Source organism: Indicator indicator, chromosome 27 (assembly GCF_027791375.1).
Source record: "Indicator indicator isolate 239-I01 chromosome 27, UM_Iind_1.1, whole genome shotgun sequence".
Taxonomy (NCBI): Eukaryota; Metazoa; Chordata; class Aves; order Piciformes; family Indicatoridae; genus Indicator; species Indicator indicator.
In genome coordinates this window covers 7,657,361-7,676,901 of record NC_072036.1, presented here as the reverse complement: position 1 = coordinate 7,676,901, position 19,541 = coordinate 7,657,361, and the positions used below count along the sequence as shown (strand labels likewise).

The window sequence follows — 19,541 nt, the reverse complement described above, 5'->3', positions numbered from 1 at the left end:
TAGCAGTTAATTTTGCTCCTAGAAGGACTTTTGGCATTTTATATCAAGTTACTTTGTCTTCGACTCCGCTGCCAGTGCAGCCTCCTTCCTCCACTTGGCCTTCTTTGCCAAGTTCCAGCTGGTTAAGGACTCGTGACGTGCAGCAGCCTGCAGAATTAAAACATTCTTTACACTGAGGGTGGTGAGACACTGGAACAGGTTGCCCAGGGAGGTTGTGGATGCCCCCTCTCTGGAGGTGTTTCAAGGCCGGACTGGATGACGCCTTGAGTAACCTGTTCTAGTGGAAGTTATCCCTGCCAATGCCAGGGAGGTTGGAAGCAAGATGTTCAAGGTCCCTTCCAACCAAACCATTCTACTTAGGAGCAGCATAATTAGTAGGAGTAACAATGCACCTCAGGGAGAGCTACCCAATCTCAGGAAGAGACAGCAACCACTTACACATCAGAAAGGGCAGGAACATTGCTTAACTAAAACTATATGTAAAGTGCTGCTGTTTTGACCCCTTTGCACAGAATTCCATCATTCCTGAGTATGCAAGGTGATGCCTGGCTAGTGCTGTACTCACCTTTTTAGCTGAGGCAATCACTGCGAAACAGGCAACAATTGAGAGTCCAATCATGATGTAACAAGCTTTAACCCGAGCTTTGTTTCTTGCTCTGTCCAGCATCTCTGGCCTGTAATTAGTTATTGCATTGAATCAGTAAAAAAATGAAATATTTCTTCTTGAAAATCTTGCAGAAATAACACCACAATTGAAACATAAACCCAGAATTAGCTTCTAAAACAAGCATCTGCAGCTTGCTATGGTGGTTATGTACTCTCCAGAACTATGCATTTCTGACCTTAAAACAGTGGAAAAGCAACATTTAATGGATTTCATAAAATCAGAATTGTTTTGGTTGGAAAAGACCTCTTGAGATCATCAAAGCCAACTATCAACCTACCACCACCATGTTCATTAAACCATGTCCCAAAGTGCCATGCCCACACATTTCTTGAACACCTGCAGGGATGGTGACTCCACCACCTCCCTGGGCAGCCTGTTCCAATGCCTGACCACTCTTGCAGCAAAGACATTTTTCCTAATATCCAATTTAAACTTCTCGTGGCACAATTTTAGGCCATATCCTCTCATCCTGCTGCCTGATACTAAGGAGAAGAGACTAACCCCCAACTCACTACAATCTCCTTTCAGGCAGTTGTAGAGAGCAATGAGGTCTCCCCTCAACCTCCTCCAGACTGATTTTTATTTCATTTTTAAGCTGATTTAAAAAATAATTATATATTAAAAAAATTGCTCATGCAATAAATATTTAAGTACTTGGGGTAAATAGACCAAAAATCATTCCTTATATTTAGACCATGGCCATTGAACCATGTTATGTTAAAAAAGGATAACTGCATAAAGAATTGATTCTATGTTGTAAATTAAGATTTTGATCTCTTTTCACCCCCTCCCAAACACCTTTGGCTTTATTTCAAAGAGGATGAGTGGTAGGATGGGGCAGAGACAGGGTTTTAGAGTGGAAATTCTGCCCACAGAAGCTGAGGGCTGTAGTGCATCTTCTCCAAGGCTTAATGCAATGGAAGAGGGCAAATCTGACATGGCTATGCCATGCTGTGCCCTTCCTTACCAACACACACAGGAGCATGTGTCTTGCAGATGACTGACAGCATCTGTAGATCTAAGCAACTGCTTTGGTTTTGTACAGTGGTAAACATCATCTTTAAAACAAACCACACGTCAGGCTGGCACATAAAATCATCAGTCCACTAATCCATTTGTAGCAACAAAAGCAAGCCCATAAATGTTATTAGTCTGCCTTATTCTCCTAATCATGTTTCACAGTGTGGTAATTGAAACTCTTCTGAAGCAGATTTTTCGCTTTCTCTCTGCTGTCTGCCTCTGCTTTAAGGAAAGCAAAACTGATTATGTTCTTCCCTAATTGCACATTAGAGCCTTTGCCACTCAATCCTTAGTCAGGACTCTGGGTAAAACCTCTGCTGAAGCCAATAACACCTGTTTTAAAAAAAAACAAACAAACCACAACCACCTTGAGTCAGGACTGCAGATTTGACCCTTAGTGAAACTGCCTTGAGCAGCTAGATTGTGCTCAGAGGTAATGGCTATCTGGCAATTTTTTTTTTTTTTTAATGGGTGTTTTTATTTTTTGGTAATAAAGCAGTGACATGGTTGAGCTTCAGAGTCTCACAATTTTTGTGTTTTACCTCTTGTGACTTACAGTTCTAAACAGACTTTGCTCACCCAGGAACCACAAAGTGGTCACACTTGCCAGGCCAGGTAGTGCATGGAAACCAGCGATTTGTGTGCATGTATGTGGCAAATGCCTGTGGCCTCATCATGGAATCATTGAGGTTGGAAAACACCTCCAAGATCATCAAGTCCAACCATCAACCCAACATTACCCTGTCACTAAACCGTGTCCTGAAGTACCATGTCTACATGGTTTTTGAACAGGGATGATGACTTCACCACTTCCCTGGGAAGTGGTCATAACATATGGAGTTATAACATCTCCTGGTGACTTGAATAGCTTTTAGAGCTTTTGAGACCTGTCTAAACCTTTCCCTAGGGGAAGATGGTGAGACTAGCACAGCACAAGGAGGGTGGACTGTTTAGAAAGCCTCATGTCCAGCTTAGCAAACAGCAGTGAAACTGTCAGGAACCACAGGAACAGGCAGAGGATGAACCTATTGCTGACACAGGTCTGTACACAGCTTATTACACTCAACACAATACCCTGGACAGGGTCATACTGTGATGATTAAGTGCCCTGGAGAGTCTTCTGGACACTCTATAACATCCTAAGAAAAAGGCAGCAGTTGGCATTAGAGGGGTTTCATGTGTTCAGTGACTGGGGAACCCTAACTTACAGCCAAGTCAGCGTGTTTTGGGTAGGAATGGATCTTCAAAGATCATCTAGTCAACAAGAATGGAAGGCTAAGGCTATGTCAAGTTTTCCTTGCTGGGGAATATTTCTCTCATAGCCTCCTTCTCTTGTTTTTCCTCAGCTTCTATCATACATCATAAATTATTGGATATTACTATTCAGTGATGGTCAGCCCCCTCAGAAGTGTTTATGGGAGCTATAAACAGAAAATATTGTTTACCGATAACATCCTTCTCTGGTTGCACATCCTTCTCTGGTTTGCAAAACAAACAAGCCAGGATGTAAATGGAACCAAGGCTATCTGCTCAGATGAATCCAGTCCTTAATTCCAGGCTCTGGGGACCCCAGTAAGGAACATTTTTTCATCTTAACCTCTAACTAGGACAGGAAATTCTTTTGCCCTCTAGTTTGTTTCCAAGTTTTCAGCGCTGAAAAGCTGTCTGGTTCAAAATCTGTGGAAAAGCTTTAGATCAGGCTCAGGTCACAGCTTTCCCTCCAGCTCCATGTTCCCCTTGAACACAAGCAGCTCACTTACGGGATTCTCGGCGGAATCTCTTCTTCTGTCTTGAAACGTCCGGTCCAGACAAGGATTTTTTTGTCAAACTGTGAAGGTTTGTAACTTGCAACCACCTTGTGAGCCTGCTCAGCTTAAAGATTAGGAAGAAAAGGCTTGGTCAGACCATGCAGCAAGAAGGGATGGATGGAGGGATGGAGGGATGGATAAAAGGATGAGGGATAGAGGGATGAGGAAGGGAGGGATGGATGGGTGAGGGAGAGATGGAGGGAGGGAGGGAGAGAGGGATGGCAGTGCTGGTGGAAGGGGAAAACCCCTGCCCACCCTGGGCTTGGAGCAGGAACTCAAGGATTAAATTTTGAGGCCTCCGTTCTACCGTTATCCTCACGCTCTCTCTGCAGGTCTGATCCCACCCCTCCACAGCCCGCGGGTTCCGAAGGCAGCAGGACACCGCTCGGCAGTGCCCAAGCGGCCGTGCCCCACTCCCGGCGGGCAGCACCAGCCCCGCTCCACCGCGGTCCCGAGCCCCTCTCCCGGCCGCCTCAAGGTGCAGCTGGTGCCGCGGTGCCAGACCCCCCCCAGCCCGTCCGTCCCGCAGAGCCCCTTACCGCGAGCGGTGCCCGGGGTCCGAGCGGGCTCCCCGCCGCCTCCGACTCCCCGCGGCAGGGGCAGGCGGAGCAGGGCGGCCCGCAGGAGATGTCCCGGGCGGAGGCGAGCCAGCAGCATTGCGAGGAGCGGCGAGGAGCGGTGCGAAGCGACCCTCTGCCTCGGCCTCGCACCCCCAGCCCCGGTCCCTCTCCCGGCCCCTCCCTCCCCAACCCCACTCTTCCCCGCCCCTCTCCAGCCGCGCCCGGGGGCGAGGCGAGGCAGGGCGGCCGCCGGCAAGGGGTTCGGATGCTGCGATCATCCCGGGATGATTTTTATCAGGGACACTGCAGCGTTCAGCTCAAAACTGGGTTACAGAGCAGCGGTGCTTCAGCTGAGGGTTAGACCGGGGTGGATTCCTGCCCCTCAACCCATCCCTGCTCACACCAGTGCTTGTCACTTTCAAGAAGACTCAGACTTTCTGATTCCCATCACAAGCTTTTCTGTTTACTTCAGTTGAAAAACTTATATATATGTGGGTTTTTTTGTTTGTTTGGTTGGTTGGTTGGTTTGTTTTGTTTTGTTTTTTGGCCTTTCACATCCTGGACAGACTAAACCTTTATTTAACAAAAAATGAAAAATAAATTCAGTACAAACATATCCTCTAACAAAATGCAGAAAAGTCAGCAATGAATACCTACTTAGTAAGCTACATCCTCTGCCAGCACTATACCAGTGCTAACACAGTGTCCCACAAGAGCAGTGCCTGGTGCATCAACAGTGCTTCATCAGATTTTCCATCCACCAACCAAGGACAGAACATTTGTGGATGGACAGAGGAAGCCCTGCTCCCCAGGGATCTATCACTGCCTGTCCTCAGCCTGACTACACGACTGAGGAGTCTTGAACCATCTGTAGCCAAAACCTTCAGTTATCTCTTTTCAGGAGCAGAGCCAGAGGTAGCAACATTCTCTGAAAGCGAATTATTGAGTAGGGGAAATCATAACTTTGCCACCAAAGTGTGGTTACAAAGTTCTAGTGTCCTTGATATGAAAACTTAAAAAAAAAAAAAAAAAAGTTGTTTGGACATTTCTATCTGGAAGGATTTTCAATAAAGCAGTTTCTTTTCAATAATTGGTCCCATGTTGATGTTTTCTTTTTCATACACAGTTTCCATTCCAAAATAATTGAAGTAATAAGTCCTTATTAGAAAAACATCAAAGCCATTCCCATCCATTTAACTCATACCAACTTAAAAAAAAAAAAAAGAGAGAGATAGAGATAGAAAAAAAAAAAATCAGTCTTCCTACATTCTATTTCAGAACAAAATTTCTGTTAGCTAATGAGCTGTTCTCTAAACAAAAGAACCCAGCTGTCTGAATCAAAGCTCCACACTGGCTTTCTCATGTCCTTGTCAAAATAACAAAAAGGAAAATCCCACACCTCCTTGCATACCCTACACCCCTGAGCAGCTCTGTCCTATTTCAGAAACCCTCTCAGGAGGTGGAGACACATTGACAGAAGTGACCTAGAGGGTGATACTGGGGTTGTAGTCATAGGATCATAGAATTATAGAATAATTTTGGTTGCAAAAGATCTTTCAGATTATTGAGCCCAACCATTATCTAATTCTACCAAGTCTGGTGCTAAACCACATCTCTCAGTGCCACTTCTCTGTGTCTTTTAAACACCTCCAGAGATGGGGATTCAACCACTTTTCTGGGGAGCCTGTGCCAGTGTTTAGAAGTTGTTTCAGTGAAGAAGCTTCTTCTAGTATCCAATCTAAACCTTCTCTGATGCAACTTGAGGCCATTTCCTCCCATCCTACTCTGCCTGTATTCCCTTTGCCTTTGCCTTCTTCCTGCTCAAAGAGAGCAGTGTGGTGTCAAGCAGTGCTCCTTGTCTCTGGAGACACAGCTGGGAAGGGCAAGAAGAATCAACACATCTGGGCTGGGCTGCCTAGCGTTGTGTTAGGAGCAGCATCCCAAAGGTTGCTATTAGTTGCTCCTCATGCTGGCAACCCACACATTTAGAATCATTGTAGTTCCGAGGATTGTAGGCAGGGCTGTTGGGAGGAAGCTCACAGGAACAGTTCCCAGAGCTCACCAAAGAGCTGCAGAGCAGAGAACTGCATGAACCCCTATTTTCAGGTTGTGGGGTTTTTTTTGTTTTGGGTTTTTTTTTGGTGGGTTTTTTTTTTTTTTTTTTTTTTTTTTTTTTTGTTCTCTTCTCTGTATAGAGTAGCACAATCCCTCTATGTTCTACCTACATATGACAACTTGCTTCTTGCAGATGAGGCCTTTAAAAACAGCTTTGTACAGCATCACTTGTTTTTCTGCCAAGTCTGGCTAAAAAATCTGTTGTGTCTTCTCAGCTTCACCATTGACTGTGCTTTATGCAGAAGACCTGAGAGAGGCAGACACAGCATGTAGGACTCCTTTGAAATTCTGCCATCAATTCTGTGATGTCTTTCCTTAAAGATCCCTCTGTAGAGAACTTCATGTTGCTTTTACTACACACTACCCCTCAAGATACTTTCCCCCTTGCCCCATAGGGGGAGTGCCCTCTCATATTGAGCTTTCAACCTAAAGGGCATTTATAAGAAGAAGGCTGAGATCTCCTGGATGGAAACACTGCACAGGTGCCTGCATTGCTGCTGTTAAGGCCAAACTGAAATTCATGATAGAAGGTAAGGAAATTAAGTAAGCAAACTCATTTTAAAACAATTGTATGGTTTTAATCATCCCCTTCCCTTATATCTTCAAAACATGACATGGTCAACACTTTGGAAAGCAATAAATTCCCAGTCAACATTGGAGCCAAATTAACTTTTCTAACCAGTTTAGTGCTGACAGTCATCATGCAGTTGAAGCTTTGCTTCTCTCTTTTGGGGAGAGGCTTTTTGCTGCATTGGCAGCCAAACTGCAGTATTCATAGCAATGGATGTATGGTGTATGATCAACATTCATAATATAAACACATGTGCATAAATCTGCATTCTTCCAGTCAGCTACAGAACACACACAAATACTCAACTACGTATGGAAATGGCACCTTTGTCATTCAAATTACTTTTACCGAATGTCTTCACAGCTATAGTCTAAACATCCAAGTAATTTCATTGCCTGTGTCCATTGTTGGAATGTTCTGTAGCTGTTTTTAACAGAATATGAGTAGAAAAATCAGGTATGGGTTACAGCATATAAATAGAAATGATAGAAAAATAGATACATTGTGCACCCTAGCAATACATTTGTCTGCATATCCCCAAATCTACAGCGTTTTATTCTGACCTGCCACAACATCCAATTGTTCCTGATCTAAACAGAAGCATGGACAAAAGTCAAGGAATTTCTTCTAATTTCACAGTAACATAGATCCACAGAGTGGTTTAGGTTGGAAGAAACCTTGAAGATTACCTAGTTCCAAGCCCCTGCCCATGGGCAGGGACACCTTCCCTAGCCCAGGTTGTTCAAGACCTCATCCAGTCTGGCCTTGAACACCTCCAGGGAGGGAGCATCCCTGACCTACCTGGGCAATTTGTTTCAGTCTCTCACCACTCTCACTGTAAAGAATTTCTTCCTAATATCTGGCCTAAACATGGCACAGAAGTTGCTGTGCTCCAGACCGTAGGCTTTATGAACACAGAAAAATATTGTTCATGGTCCTGGACTGACAACACAACTCTGCTGTTTAGCATTTGAAAAAGCTCTGTGATCTCATTGTCCCAAAAGAAAAATTCCTCGTTCTGTGAACACATCTTTTGCCTCTTCTACAGAAGGCATAGCAAAGCTCTGTGTTCATGGAGCTACAGAGGAAAGACTCATCCAGAGCAGCCCATATCAGTTCCTCCTTGTGCTGTTTCTGTGTTGGCACAATGCTTTGTCATTGTCACATTGACAATTAGAGTTTTAAAGCATGTAACAGAAAAGCTAAAATTCCCAGGGTGTGTTCATACTGATCCTGGTCATGACATCATCTAGGCTGATGAGAGGAATCAATTAGTGGACATTATATCTTCAGTTGAGCAGGTAACTGGAGACAAACAGAGTGAGTTTCCCTCCTCACTAATCAGATGAGGGAGATGAAGGGAGATATCCTCTGAGTATGGGGGAAGGAAGTAGATGAACATATGTACAACTATAACTTCAGAGAAGTCCTTTGATTTTTATACAGACCTGTTTCTAGTCCATGACTATCCCTGCAAGTACAAGGAATTTTAAAATCTCCTGCAGCACTCATGTGGAATAAGACGTGCAGTTTTGGGGAGTGAAAAACGAGAAGGGTTCACTAATACCAGGTGAAAAAGGTTACTTTGAGATGTTCAGGAGAATGGAAAGCTTATCTTAAAGTTGGAGACTAAAGGACTGGGCCTGTTTATCATAGCAAACAAAGGCTGGGAGCAGATTCTGTTTGATCTGTAGAACAAAGCCAGGTGAGAAGAAGAGGTTCTTGAACAATCAGGCATCAAAGATACCAAAAAACCCAAAATCCAGGCAAACTCATATGTTCCCTCCTATATGTCTGAGTGAAACAATAATTTCCTGATGCTTCTGCTTTACTTGGGGACAGCAGATGGTGGAAGAGGTTCCTGCAGGTCTACATGAGTGGGCTGGGGAAGGAAGGGAGCTGTTAAAGGAGACTGCTTCTCAAGGTGACCACAGAAACACGGGCTCTCTGTGAGCAAGGAGAGCCTGGTAAATCCGGTAATGGATAACTGCTGAAGTAGCAGAGGAGAAGACGTTTCATGTGGCCTGCTCTCTTTGGGGATGCCAGAAGGCAAGAGAGACACTTGAAAGAGAAATGGCTCCCTAAGCTGGCTTTTTAACTTCTGGTGCTTTAACCCTGCCTAGTCATATGCTGGAGAGTCTTTTCCTGACCACAGTCCTTTCAGTATTTTTAGGAAGAGCTTTTCCTGTTAGTATCTGCCCAGGCACTAGGCAATGACTGTTTCCATTCACAGAGTTCTCAGATTTACACGAGTCTGGGACAGTAGCTCGGGAGCTGGAAGACTTTGAATCCAAAGAAATCTGGCTAACAGCAACACTGCTGGCACTCTTGGTGGAGTAAGTGTAAATCATTTTGAGAAAGGCAGATTTTGTGTTGGTTTCTTGCTTGTAAATGATGACATAGCACTTGGGAAGAAAAGTGCAGCAGAGTATTCCATAATTGGATATTAGCACAACGATGATTTCCACTGCTGGCAGGTATTTGCCAAATGTAGTTGCATAGACAGGGATAAATACAATCCATGCTATAAAGTAAATTAGCATGCCAAAGGTGATGAATTTTGCTTCGTTGTAGTTCTCTGGCAACTTCCTACCTTTAAAGGCAAATATGAAACAAACGAAGGCGAGGGCAGCGATGTAGCTCAACATGATCCCAAAAGCCACGATGGAGCCCTCGTTGCACTCCAGAATTATTGCTCTTGGCATTGAGAAATTTTGCTCCACAAAAGGGGTCCTAAATGTCAGCCAGAAGGTGCAAATGATGACTTGAATTCCAGTGCAGGCGACCACAGTGGGAACAGGTTTATACAGACACTTGAGGAAATTCTGCAGCTTGGGGTCAAAGCTGAAGGCTAGCAAAATTTTCAGTGACTTTATTAAAATACATGAAACACAGAGTGCAAAACTTATGCCAAAGAGGGCTTGTCTGGTCTTACACTTGAATTCTGTGGGCTCATCTATGAAGAAGACAGTGCTTAAAAAAATTAGGAAGTGGCTGAAGAGGATGATATAGCAGACAGTTAGGCCTCCAGATGCCTTTACGACCGGGGTGTGCAGGTTTTTAGTAAATATTACACTAACTGACAAAACCAACAGGACCCCAAAGGCAGAGAGGAGGAGGAGGAAAACAGCAAACCAGTCAGTCCAGGTGAGGAAATGGATTGTCTTTCTGTAGCATGTGGTGCTGTTGATGGGAGCCCAGTAGGTTCTGTTGCTGCATCGGTAGCAGTAGTCCATATCTGAAAGCAGAAACAAAGAAGATAGCTTAGAAACCCAAAGTCAATGAGCTGTGCAGTGGATTCGTGAAGGTTGAGCTGCAGGAACAGTCTGCAGGGATCCTGAAAGGAACAGACTGGGCTGATTGCAGTCGACTGTGGCTGTCACCGTCCAGGCGGAGGAGCTGCAGGGCTTCGCTGACAGTGGCGGCAGCGGTGACAGCAGTGGCGGTGGTGGCTGCTGTGGCTTGAGGTGGCAGCAGCGGCAGTCATGACAGAAGTGGTGGCAGTAGCGACAGGGGTGGCAGGAGCGGCAGAAGTGCAGCAGTGGAAGCGGTGGCAGTGATGGTTGTACTGACAGAAGTGGGCAGTGGAGACTCTGGCGGCAGTGGTGACAGCGGTGGCAGCGGTGGCAGCGGTGGCAGTGGTGGCAGCAGTGGCAGCAGTGGTGGCAGCAGTGGCTGCAGCGGCAGCAGCAGAAGGAGCAGAAGGAGCACAGGACAAATGCCTGCCAGCTGGGAGCAGGATCTGCCAGCAGCCAGGGCCAGGGAGGGGATAGAGAAAATGATCAGGGACCTAAAAGTGCCTTGGCCATTGCTGACCAGCGATATGTGACCTGGCCAGAGCTCTAACTGCAGCCTGAACAATGACTTGAGATTAAATCAAGTATCTCAGAGGCATTTGAACTATGCTTCTTTCCTTACCTATTTCAACAAGAAAAAAAATACCCAACTCTCCCTTTGCTGACAGCTTGTGAAGTACACCAGCAAAAATAAACATTGCTTTAGGTTATGCTTTGAAAAGTTACTTTTGCTTTGAATGCTTTTCCTCTGCTATGGAGAAATTTCACAGTTATTTTAATTAAAAAGATAGAATTTAATTTCCTTCTGCTCTCACTATATTAAAAGTGCATTGCTCCACATTTTTCCTGGTTCCATCTCTCTCTTCCATGTTTAATTTTTCCCTATTAAAAATGTTGTTTGAACCAATAAATGAACCAGTGGTAAAGTACATATCAGGTTTGATACTAGAAGATATTACTGATATATCAAACTTGACAGTACTCTCTGTGTAAGACAAAAAATCTTCTGGCAAGCAAAATACAAAGTTCAAGGGAACTTTGTAGACTCATAGAATGGTTTGGCCTGGAAAAGACCTTCTGAGATCATCTACTCCAACCTTCTGCCATGGACAGGGACTTCTTCCACAAGGTCATGCTGCACAATGTCCCATTCAGCCTGACTTTGAACACTTCCAGGCATGGGGCAACCAAAGCTTCTTTGGGCAACCTGTTCCAGTGTCATCATAAAAAGAAATTTTCTTCCTTATGAGGCTGGGTGCACTACAGGAAGACAGGGAAGCAAGGCTCTATTTTAACGAGAGGCAGCATCACTGATAAATCAGCCAGACTTTCCATCCTAACAAAGGATGATATTAGTCAGCTGAATAAAATCAAATCGCTTTAAGTTTGGTCTTGTAAAAAGCATTTAAACCAAATTTTATAGGCTGAGCACTCTTATGTGCAAAACTGAGCATAAACAAATATTGTAATCCCATCCCAAAGCTATAGCCAAGGTTGCCAAGGCACATTATAGCCAAACAAAACAATTGTATTGATGTCTAAATACACCTTCATTTGGGTCACAATTCCTTACCTGTTTGATTGCTGTAATGGTTTTCTGGGCAGTAAACACACTCATAACAGCATGTGTGTGGACTTTCTGTAACCTTCTTCATCTGGCCTGGCCTGCAGTGCTGGGAGCATGTTGACTGAACCTTCTGTAATGTGCAGAGAACACAAAACCCATCAACTCATGTACAACTAACTACTAAGAAACATTAACATAAGCTCCTGTAACTCTGCATTTTGCACTCTCTTTTTGTATCTAACGTATTTTAAGGGCATCTGAAAGTGATGTTTATTGTATTTTCCCCACATAATAAGCATGTGACATGATAATTTTATCTTTTTGGCCCTGAATGCCAACCAGCAGAATGGTTTGTACCTTTAAAAATCCATACCCAAGTGTCTTATCCAGCTCTGAACCTGCAATTCAGACTACTGATGAAGAGCTCCAAAAGAAGCCCAGCAGCATCTGATGAGGGATTCAAGTGAACTGCTTCACAAGTAAGATTCTGACCCCCTGCTCAGCTGCTCTGAGCCTAAGGAAGACATCTCAGCTCAGGGAAGACACTTCTGCAGGTGCTCTGCACTGCAGCACTGACATTCCTAGCACTGGGCAGCTCATCCCTGAGCCAGGAAGCACCACTCTGGGGTTCCTGATCAGGGCATTCTCTTGAGATCTGTGCTCAGGTCATCCTTCCAAAGACATTTTTCTTTGTAAAATGGAGAAGCAGCCCTGAGGGACACTGATATTTCTTCTCCCTCTAAGATGATGCTCACGAGGAGGTGGAGAGATTTCCTTGCCATCCTGGGTAGTGCCATAAGGAGGGGCAAGATCTGAGGACTTTTTTCTGCCTTTCCACCAGCTGAGTCCACATACTGAATTCAGCCCAGCCCACCAGCATCCTCTCCCCATACCATTAGTGCTACAGACTTTACAGTACAGAGCTGTACAATGAGCTAAGACCTCTACCTCTGCACAGATGACAGAACAGCATAGCTGGAACTGGCCAGGGCCACCCATTAGTCCTGTCTGCACCAGTGCCAGCTCTCCAGGTGGCACCAGCTACCTCAGACTCCTGTGGTTGTGCTGACCTCAGCTCTAACAAAAACAAATAATCAACAAAATGTGGCTGTGTTTTTTCTTTTAAACAGTAAAGTCAACAGATTGACTCCTCCATGTACAAAATACATGGTGGTGGTACATAAGAGAGGGGAGTCATTTTTTGTTTCAAACCCCATTTTCAGGATTCTGGATTAGCATCCTTAGGACAGACATAACTTCTCATCTTAGGAAACCTCCTAAGAGCATTCTGGAGAAATCAATTTCAAATCACTGAACCTGCTAACTGCTTCTCAGGGTGCATGGAAGTGGTTGAATATACCCAGAGAGGGTTCTGTGCTTTGAAAGGAGACCATGAAGCCACAAAAGAGATTTCTAGCTGGCAAATACCTCAGTTGCAAATACTGGAGGAAGAAGAAGAAGTCATGAAACAAATTTCACATATTATGTCAACAAATCAAAAGTTACCTTTAAATCCAGAAATTCTTTTTTCTTCTCTTCATCCTCAAAGATAAAACCACCTTTCTCTGGGTCATATTCTGCCACAGTCGTGATTTCCATATGGCCATCAATTTCTTTCCAAAGCAGTACATTGTATCTGGTGCTTATATCCCCATTGGAGTCAAACTTGATCTCTTTATCATCATCATCAATGACTGCAACATTTTTAAGCTCTTCAAGGAGCTAAACATAAGTAGAAGGATTAATAACTTACATCATGTCAATGGGATAAACTCAATGGTTTTAACAGCTGTGTGATAATATCAAGATAAAAAGAAATGTTGCTTTTTAGGAGTAAAATCCTAGAAGTAAAAGTTGCCTTTGTAACTGTTAAATTTGATGTCTGACACAGAATTACATTGACCTTAACCTGTATGTACAAATTTATGTATAAATGCATATTATTTATTATGAGAGCACTACAGGGAGAAATAACTCTTGGTTTTCTTCATCTGGTGTACATAATATGTCATTTATTCAAGTATAACATCCACATTTTTTGAAAGTCCATATACTGTCACTGCATCTTTACCCAATTGTGAGGAATCAAAATGTGCTTCTAACCAATACTGCACTTGAGATGGATGTTGCATGGATGTGTGGGACTGAATAGGAATTTTTTTCATGGTATATACTTAGGCTAGTCACTCAACCTTTCTCTTTTCCAGTTTCCCAGTTTCTCTAACAGTGTGGGAACAACAGAGTCTTTAGAATATGTCTTGAGCTTCAGGGAGAGTGGGCCAATAAATAGCAACATTTTGATGCCACTGATGGTTATTTTTGCAAAGTCTGTAATACCTGTGACCATTGTTTCTCTGGATGTGGAGATGTATGCTATGGGTTAGTTGCTTCCAAAGCTATATATATATATATATATATATATATATACACATATATTCATTTCTAGAGAGTTTAAATTTAATGCAGAATAAATGTATTATTAAAACAGTACAGGGGGGAATAACTCTCTCTCTCAGTTTTCTTCATGAGTTGTTAGGCTCTTAGCAGGACTTTTCATTTGGATGGTTTGGGATTTAATTCAGCAGTGATATAAATGCAGCTCCATAAATTTGCATCCCTTGTAGAGCAGTCCTGAATTTGCCACATTTGCATTCACAAATTCATGTAAGAGTCTTATTGTTACTGGCTGGGTTTTTTTCCTTTCAAATCTCCTATCTTGGTTTGACCTGCCCTGACCTAGGATAAGGTTCAGAGCAAGTCACAGTGCTTCAGTGCTTGTTTGACTTTTAAATGAACTTTTGTTTAATCCTCTGAGTAAAAGTGTAAAAGTGAATACTCCTGAGCAGGTTCTTGGGTAAAAGGTCAGGTCAGGTTTGCTTGTCTGATTTTTCCTCTTCTTTTCCCACCCAGCAGAGTTTGATAACAAGTACCTCCCCCATCTTAAAGATTGTGTCTAATTTTCCTACCACTCACTTCAGTACAAATCAAAACCAGAGAGCAGAATAATCTGTTGCATTTGCACTTCCAAATAAAGATCCATTGGAGAGGAAAATACCTGAATTCAGACAAAACTGAAACAATGGTGAGAGAGGAAAAGTGAGACCTTGGGGAATGCTCCTATCCTGCAATACCTCCATCTCTCAAGAGCCCTCATTGCTGTGTGTTACAGTGGTTTGCAGCCACAGGACCAACCACGAGTAGCTGAATAGCTGATATGTCACTGTAGATTGAGTCTGCATTTTATTCTATCCCACAGGAGTAGCTAGCAAGACAGTCCAGCAAGGAACCTGCAGGCTGGAGCCCTCATTCGAGCTGGTGCCTGCTCTGTGTGTTCTTGAAGGTGATGGGGGAGGTGTTAGGGTAGCTAAGGAAACCCAGCAGCTAAAGATCTTTTCTGCAGCTGTGGAGCCATGAGTTTATCATACCCATGAAGGAGGAGACAGTGAGTATGCAGTAACCCAACATCAGTCAGCTCTATGTGAAATGCAATAACCTTTCTCTGTTTACAGCAGATCACAGCCATGGCTTAGTGCCAGGAGCCTTTACATCTGCATGGGCCAAAGAAAGAGAGAGACAGAAATGAAGTTTAGTTCTCATCACTGCAGCAGTTAGATACTGCTGGTCTAGGACATAGTCTGTGATTTCAGTTGGTGAAGAAAATCAGGAGCAAAAAGCCATTTAGGAAAAGGATCAAGCTAGTAAATTCAGAAATGTGAGAGCAAAAATGAGATGCAAGCTATGCAGAGAGAATAAGACCTGAAAGAATTCACATCATACCTCCCAGGGAGCAACAGCAGAAGGATCTTTGCAGTCTCTGCCTTGGCATTGCCCTTTAATGGCACGAGCAATGGCATAGACTGCAAGTTTAGTACTGTGGATAAATCCTGGTTCAATGGTAGCCTTCAAAAAGTCATCTCTCCAGATCTGATGTTTATTCTCAACATTTTGCAACAGATCATCCTGGGATTGGTTTGAAATGCACATCTGAAAATCATGATAATCCAGGTGTGCACAGACTGACAAAAGCACAAAGTATTCACGTAAAAACTTGTTGTTCTCAGTGGGCTTTTCAGGAAGCTTTCTCAGAAAGTCTTGGAATGCAGAGATGTCTCCACTTTTAAATCCAAACCCCACAATGGTCCCCAGCTGTCTGATATTGGGAATTGTACTGATTTTGACTGCAGCTGACCAGTTATCACTGGCAATCCAGATTTTATTCACATTCCTCTCAATTGCCTTCTTAAATAGCTTGAGCACATGGATCTGTCTCATGAAGACAACGATAACATTTACTTCGGTTTCCTTGACAATCTTCTCAATTGCATGATCAACTTTGGTGTGAAAGGTGGTGTCAGACAGATAGGCAGGCAGCAGTTCTTTAAAAGCTATGCAAAGGTTGTTTGCCATGGCCTGGACCCCAAAGCTCTCCAGAGCGAAACGTCCATTGTCATCATCAGTGGCTATTACTCCAACCCAGTTCCACCCAGACTCACAGATCAAGTGGGCCATGGCTCTTGTCTGATGGAAGTCACTAGGGATAGTCCTGAAGAAAGAAGGAAACCGGATTTTGTCACTGAGGATTTCAGCTGATGATGCAGGACTGACCTAGAGAGAGCGAACAATTCAGTTACGGAGGTACTCTCCTCCAAAGGATACCAAGAGATCCAAGGCTGCTATTTGATTGCTCTTTGATCCAGCCTGACCCAGACTCCCTCCTCCTGTGAGTGAGCATCAACAAGGTGCAGCCAAAGGGAGCAGATCTTCTCATCCTGTTCTTAGGATGCAAACTGATGCTCAGTACTACTTCTGCTACTCTCATCCACATAATTTCTTCAGTGAAGGCAGAGAATAAAACCTTTCAAAATGGGTATGATAGGTATGCTGGAGGTATGAGGACTGTGGTTTACTCTGTTCAGATACCATCAACATACTCTTCAAAATAAGATTTAAAACATTGGAAGGATTAGCAGAAGTTACCAATTGCTGCTACTCTTCCATTTGGAAGCATTTCTCTATCACTGAGTATGTTTATATGGTTCACCCACATCTCTATCTTCTGTCCAGGATTTGATTATTATGTTTTTAAAGAATCATTAAGTCTTTTAGAAGAACCTCCCAGAAAAACAAACAGCAAACAATACTACAGCATGCTGTAATTCTATTATGTGAAAGATTTACTAAGTTTTTCTTGTGAATGTAGCTAGAAAAAAAATATTAAAGGAACACTGCTATTTAAATCTCTCAGAAATAGAGAAGGATGTTCTGGGAAGGACCAGTGTGTACCTGGAGAGCTGTATTCTTTCTCTGCTACAACTGATTGAATAACAGAAGTAAAACTCTGCTTTACAACAATATTCCTCACATCCCTATTCCAACATCTAAACTTTTGCAGGAAAATTTTCTTCTCAGGAAGAATTCCCAAATTTCTGAACACATTTGGTCCTTTTTTTTTGGTGTTGGGTTTTTTTTTTTTTTGGGTGGTTTGGTTCGGTTCGGTTTAGTTTTGTTTTGTTTAGTTTAGTTTAGTTTAGTGTTGTTTTGCTTTGTTTTGTTTTGTTTTCCCAGCTTGAGACTGGCTATTGTCATATTCATCACCAGCCAGACTAGACATGGTGGGTGTAACTTTGTTGCCTAAACAAAGTCCTTGAGTGTCATCCCAGGTGCGCTGGATTAACAGGCACAGCCACACAGGACTGACTAAAGGTGTAGCCAGGCTGCCAAGAGCCCAAGATCATCCTGCAATAGCATAGGACTCCTGTACCTTGGGCATGTAAAATAGTTCTTACTGCCTTTGCTTAGACAGGTGAATCAAGCACTCCATTTGGAATTGAATCTCACCCTTCCTGATACCCTTAGGCTGAGCCAAATCCTGCCCTGTAGCGAATGTGGCTTTTGCAGTCCCAGTGATCAGAGCCACACCTTCACTCTGAACATGGTAAATCTGACCCTCTGTCCAAAATGAAAGAGTTCCCTCCAACCTACCTGTGGGATTAGTTGCAAAGCCAACAACCTTGACACTGCCATTGACACCTCCGAGTAGCTGGCTCCAGTGACTGCCTTAACTCTTGGGACGTAGTCTGAGTAATTACACCTGAACTCTACAGCATCCTCAGAAGAATTGAATTTAGCCAGGAACCTCAGAGCAGATGCCATGGCTTTGGTCACATCTGCACAGGTGTCATAGATTTCGTAGCCCAGAGTAACTTGAGGTAGCAGGGTGGAATTGTTGATCGTTTCAATAGCATGGATCATTGCAAGTGTCTGAAGAAAAATTTGAATTTCAAAGCTGTCAAGAAACACAGAGGCTTTATTTTAGAAAAAAATATCACTGTGAACAAGACTGAAGCAAAGCTTATTTTGAGTATATCCCTTAGAATTTGACTACTATAGTCAAATGATGGATAGTATGTTTTGTGTGAAATTTTTTGTTTTTAGTGTACAAAGGAGTAGGAGCTGTGGATTTTTGTCTTACCTAAATGGAAGATTAAGCAAAATAAACACACACACACACAAATACACCTGAATAGAAGTATCTTTGGGAGAAAACCAAATTAATAAAATAGGTTACATGAAAATTTGCAAGTAAGATCTTCAGGAAGCATCTCTCGGAGTCAGTGAAGCTATTTCAGTTTACTTCACCTGCCCAGTAAGCCTCTCAAAAAATGTATTTACTTTCATCAAAAACAAGAAAGCAAGAAAGGAATAAATAATCTTAGAGGTGTTTTCCAACCAAAACAATTCTCTGAATCTATGACTACATCTTTCACAACAGAAAGAAATGTTTCAGAGGCTGAGGTCTTCTAGTGGTTCCTCAGCAGAATTCTTCAGACAGACAGTAACAAATTAGCTTTTACATGGAAATTAAATTCTTGCTCAGCACAAACTTCCAGGATTATTTCATTGTATATTGAGACTGAAACAGGATCAAGTGTTCATTCCCTTCCTCAGGCAGACACAGTAATTTTTTCCTCAGACACAGTATTTTTTTCCTGTACCTTTTCCATACTTTGTCATCCTGTATCAAATTATACACAATTTATGCAATGTCAAAGATCTTTTTGAACACTACAAGAATGATACAAGAAAACCAGGTTTTGCTGGTCTTACTACAAGAGGAGCATATTCCATGTCAGTGATCTCTTTTGTGCTATATATCCAATTTCCAGCATTACTCACCCAGCACATTTCTGAATTACTGGTTTGATGGGATACTCCTCTGGACGCAGCATTTTGCTATGGACTGCAAACAAGCCTCCAATAACAATGTCCCCTGGAGAACTGGCACCCACAAAGTCAGCAGGATTCTGGCAAGAGAAAGCAGTATCAGTGCTGACCACAAGGCAGGGGATCAAAAAGCTAACAAATGCCATGTTTCTGTTTCACTTGGTGGCTGGCAGCTTTTAGTCGATTAAACGAGCTGCAGGGCCAACAAGGGCTCCTGTGTCATCTATAAACAGCAGCAAAGGGAAAGGCTGCACTCAGAAGTTAGTCACACCTCATAAGGTGCTTTTATTTGCTTCACTGGCTGAGGCTATTTTACTGAAGGCACTAAAGCAAGGCTGTCACATAACACGAGAGTCCAGGGGTGTGAGAGTGAAGAGGGAGAAAGATAAATGAGTTTAAAAGGAAATGTTGGACATAAAAATCTATTCTGTTCTGTTCAGAGCTTTTATACCTTATTTGATATGCATGGCAAATATGTTGGTATAAATTTGGGCCTGTCTTGAGTACCTTCCAAGTGAGTGCAAGGTGCAAAGAAGCAATCATGTAATGTGGGAGTGATTTTGCTGGGACCATAATTTAAGGGTCTGATCCAAAGAGTACTGAAAAAAAGACCCCCTTGTCACAGTGTCCTTTAAACCAGACTCTGGTCTAAAAAATCCCAACCCAAACTATCAAAGGACTGCTTTTCTCTCAAGCCTTTTCTTAGAAGATTT

General features: G+C 43.0%; 2 protein-coding genes across 2 annotated transcripts; both read right to left on the bottom strand.

Moving 5' to 3' along the window:
* Positions 1–48: 48 nt before the first annotated feature.
* Positions 49–4,152, bottom strand: FAM162B (family with sequence similarity 162 member B). The gene is made up of 4 exons (XM_054393180.1): positions 4,035–4,152; positions 3,448–3,559; positions 566–674; positions 49–147 (listed from the first exon to the last, which is right to left on the bottom strand). The coding sequence occupies exons 1-4, from the start codon at positions 4,150–4,152 to the stop codon at positions 49–51; spliced, it is 438 nt and encodes a 145-aa protein (XP_054249155.1).
* Positions 4,153–8,864: 4,712 nt separating this feature from the next.
* On the bottom strand, positions 8,865–18,974 carry GPRC6A (G protein-coupled receptor class C group 6 member A). The gene is made up of 6 exons (XM_054393152.1): positions 18,781–18,974; positions 17,587–17,890; positions 15,382–16,209; positions 13,111–13,326; positions 11,611–11,734; positions 8,865–9,979 (listed from the first exon to the last, which is right to left on the bottom strand). Exons 1-6 carry the CDS (start codon positions 18,972–18,974, stop codon positions 8,865–8,867), a joined length of 2,781 nt encoding a protein of 926 aa, XP_054249127.1.
* Between the last annotated feature and the right edge of the window lie 567 nt (positions 18,975–19,541).

What these genes read in the sequence shown, in the direction of transcription:
- GPRC6A (XM_054393152.1), bottom strand. Translation starts at nt 18,974, where the DNA reads ATGGCATTTGTTAGCTTTTTGATCCCCTGCCTTGTGGTCAGCACTGAT. An exon ending in CTGCTGTTGCTCCCTGGGAG is followed by an intron (nt 13,327 to 15,381) that starts GTATGATGTGAA and finishes ACTTATGTTTAG; the next exon opens with CTCCTTGAAGAGCTTAAAAA. An exon ending in CCATTACAGCAATCAAACAG is followed by an intron (nt 9,980 to 11,610) that starts GTAAGGAATTGT and finishes TTCTGCTTTCAG; the next exon opens with ATATGGACTACTGCTACCGA.
- FAM162B (XM_054393180.1), bottom strand. Translation starts at nt 4,152, where the DNA reads ATGCTGCTGGCTCGCCTCCGCCCGGGACATCTCCTGCGGGCCGCCCTG. An exon ending in GAGATTCCGCCGAGAATCCC is followed by an intron (nt 675 to 3,447) that starts GTAAGTGAGCTG and finishes AACTAATTACAG; the next exon opens with GCCAGAGATGCTGGACAGAG. An exon ending in TGATTGCCTCAGCTAAAAAG is followed by an intron (nt 148 to 565) that starts GTGAGTACAGCA and finishes TTAATTCTGCAG; the next exon opens with GCTGCTGCACGTCACGAGTC.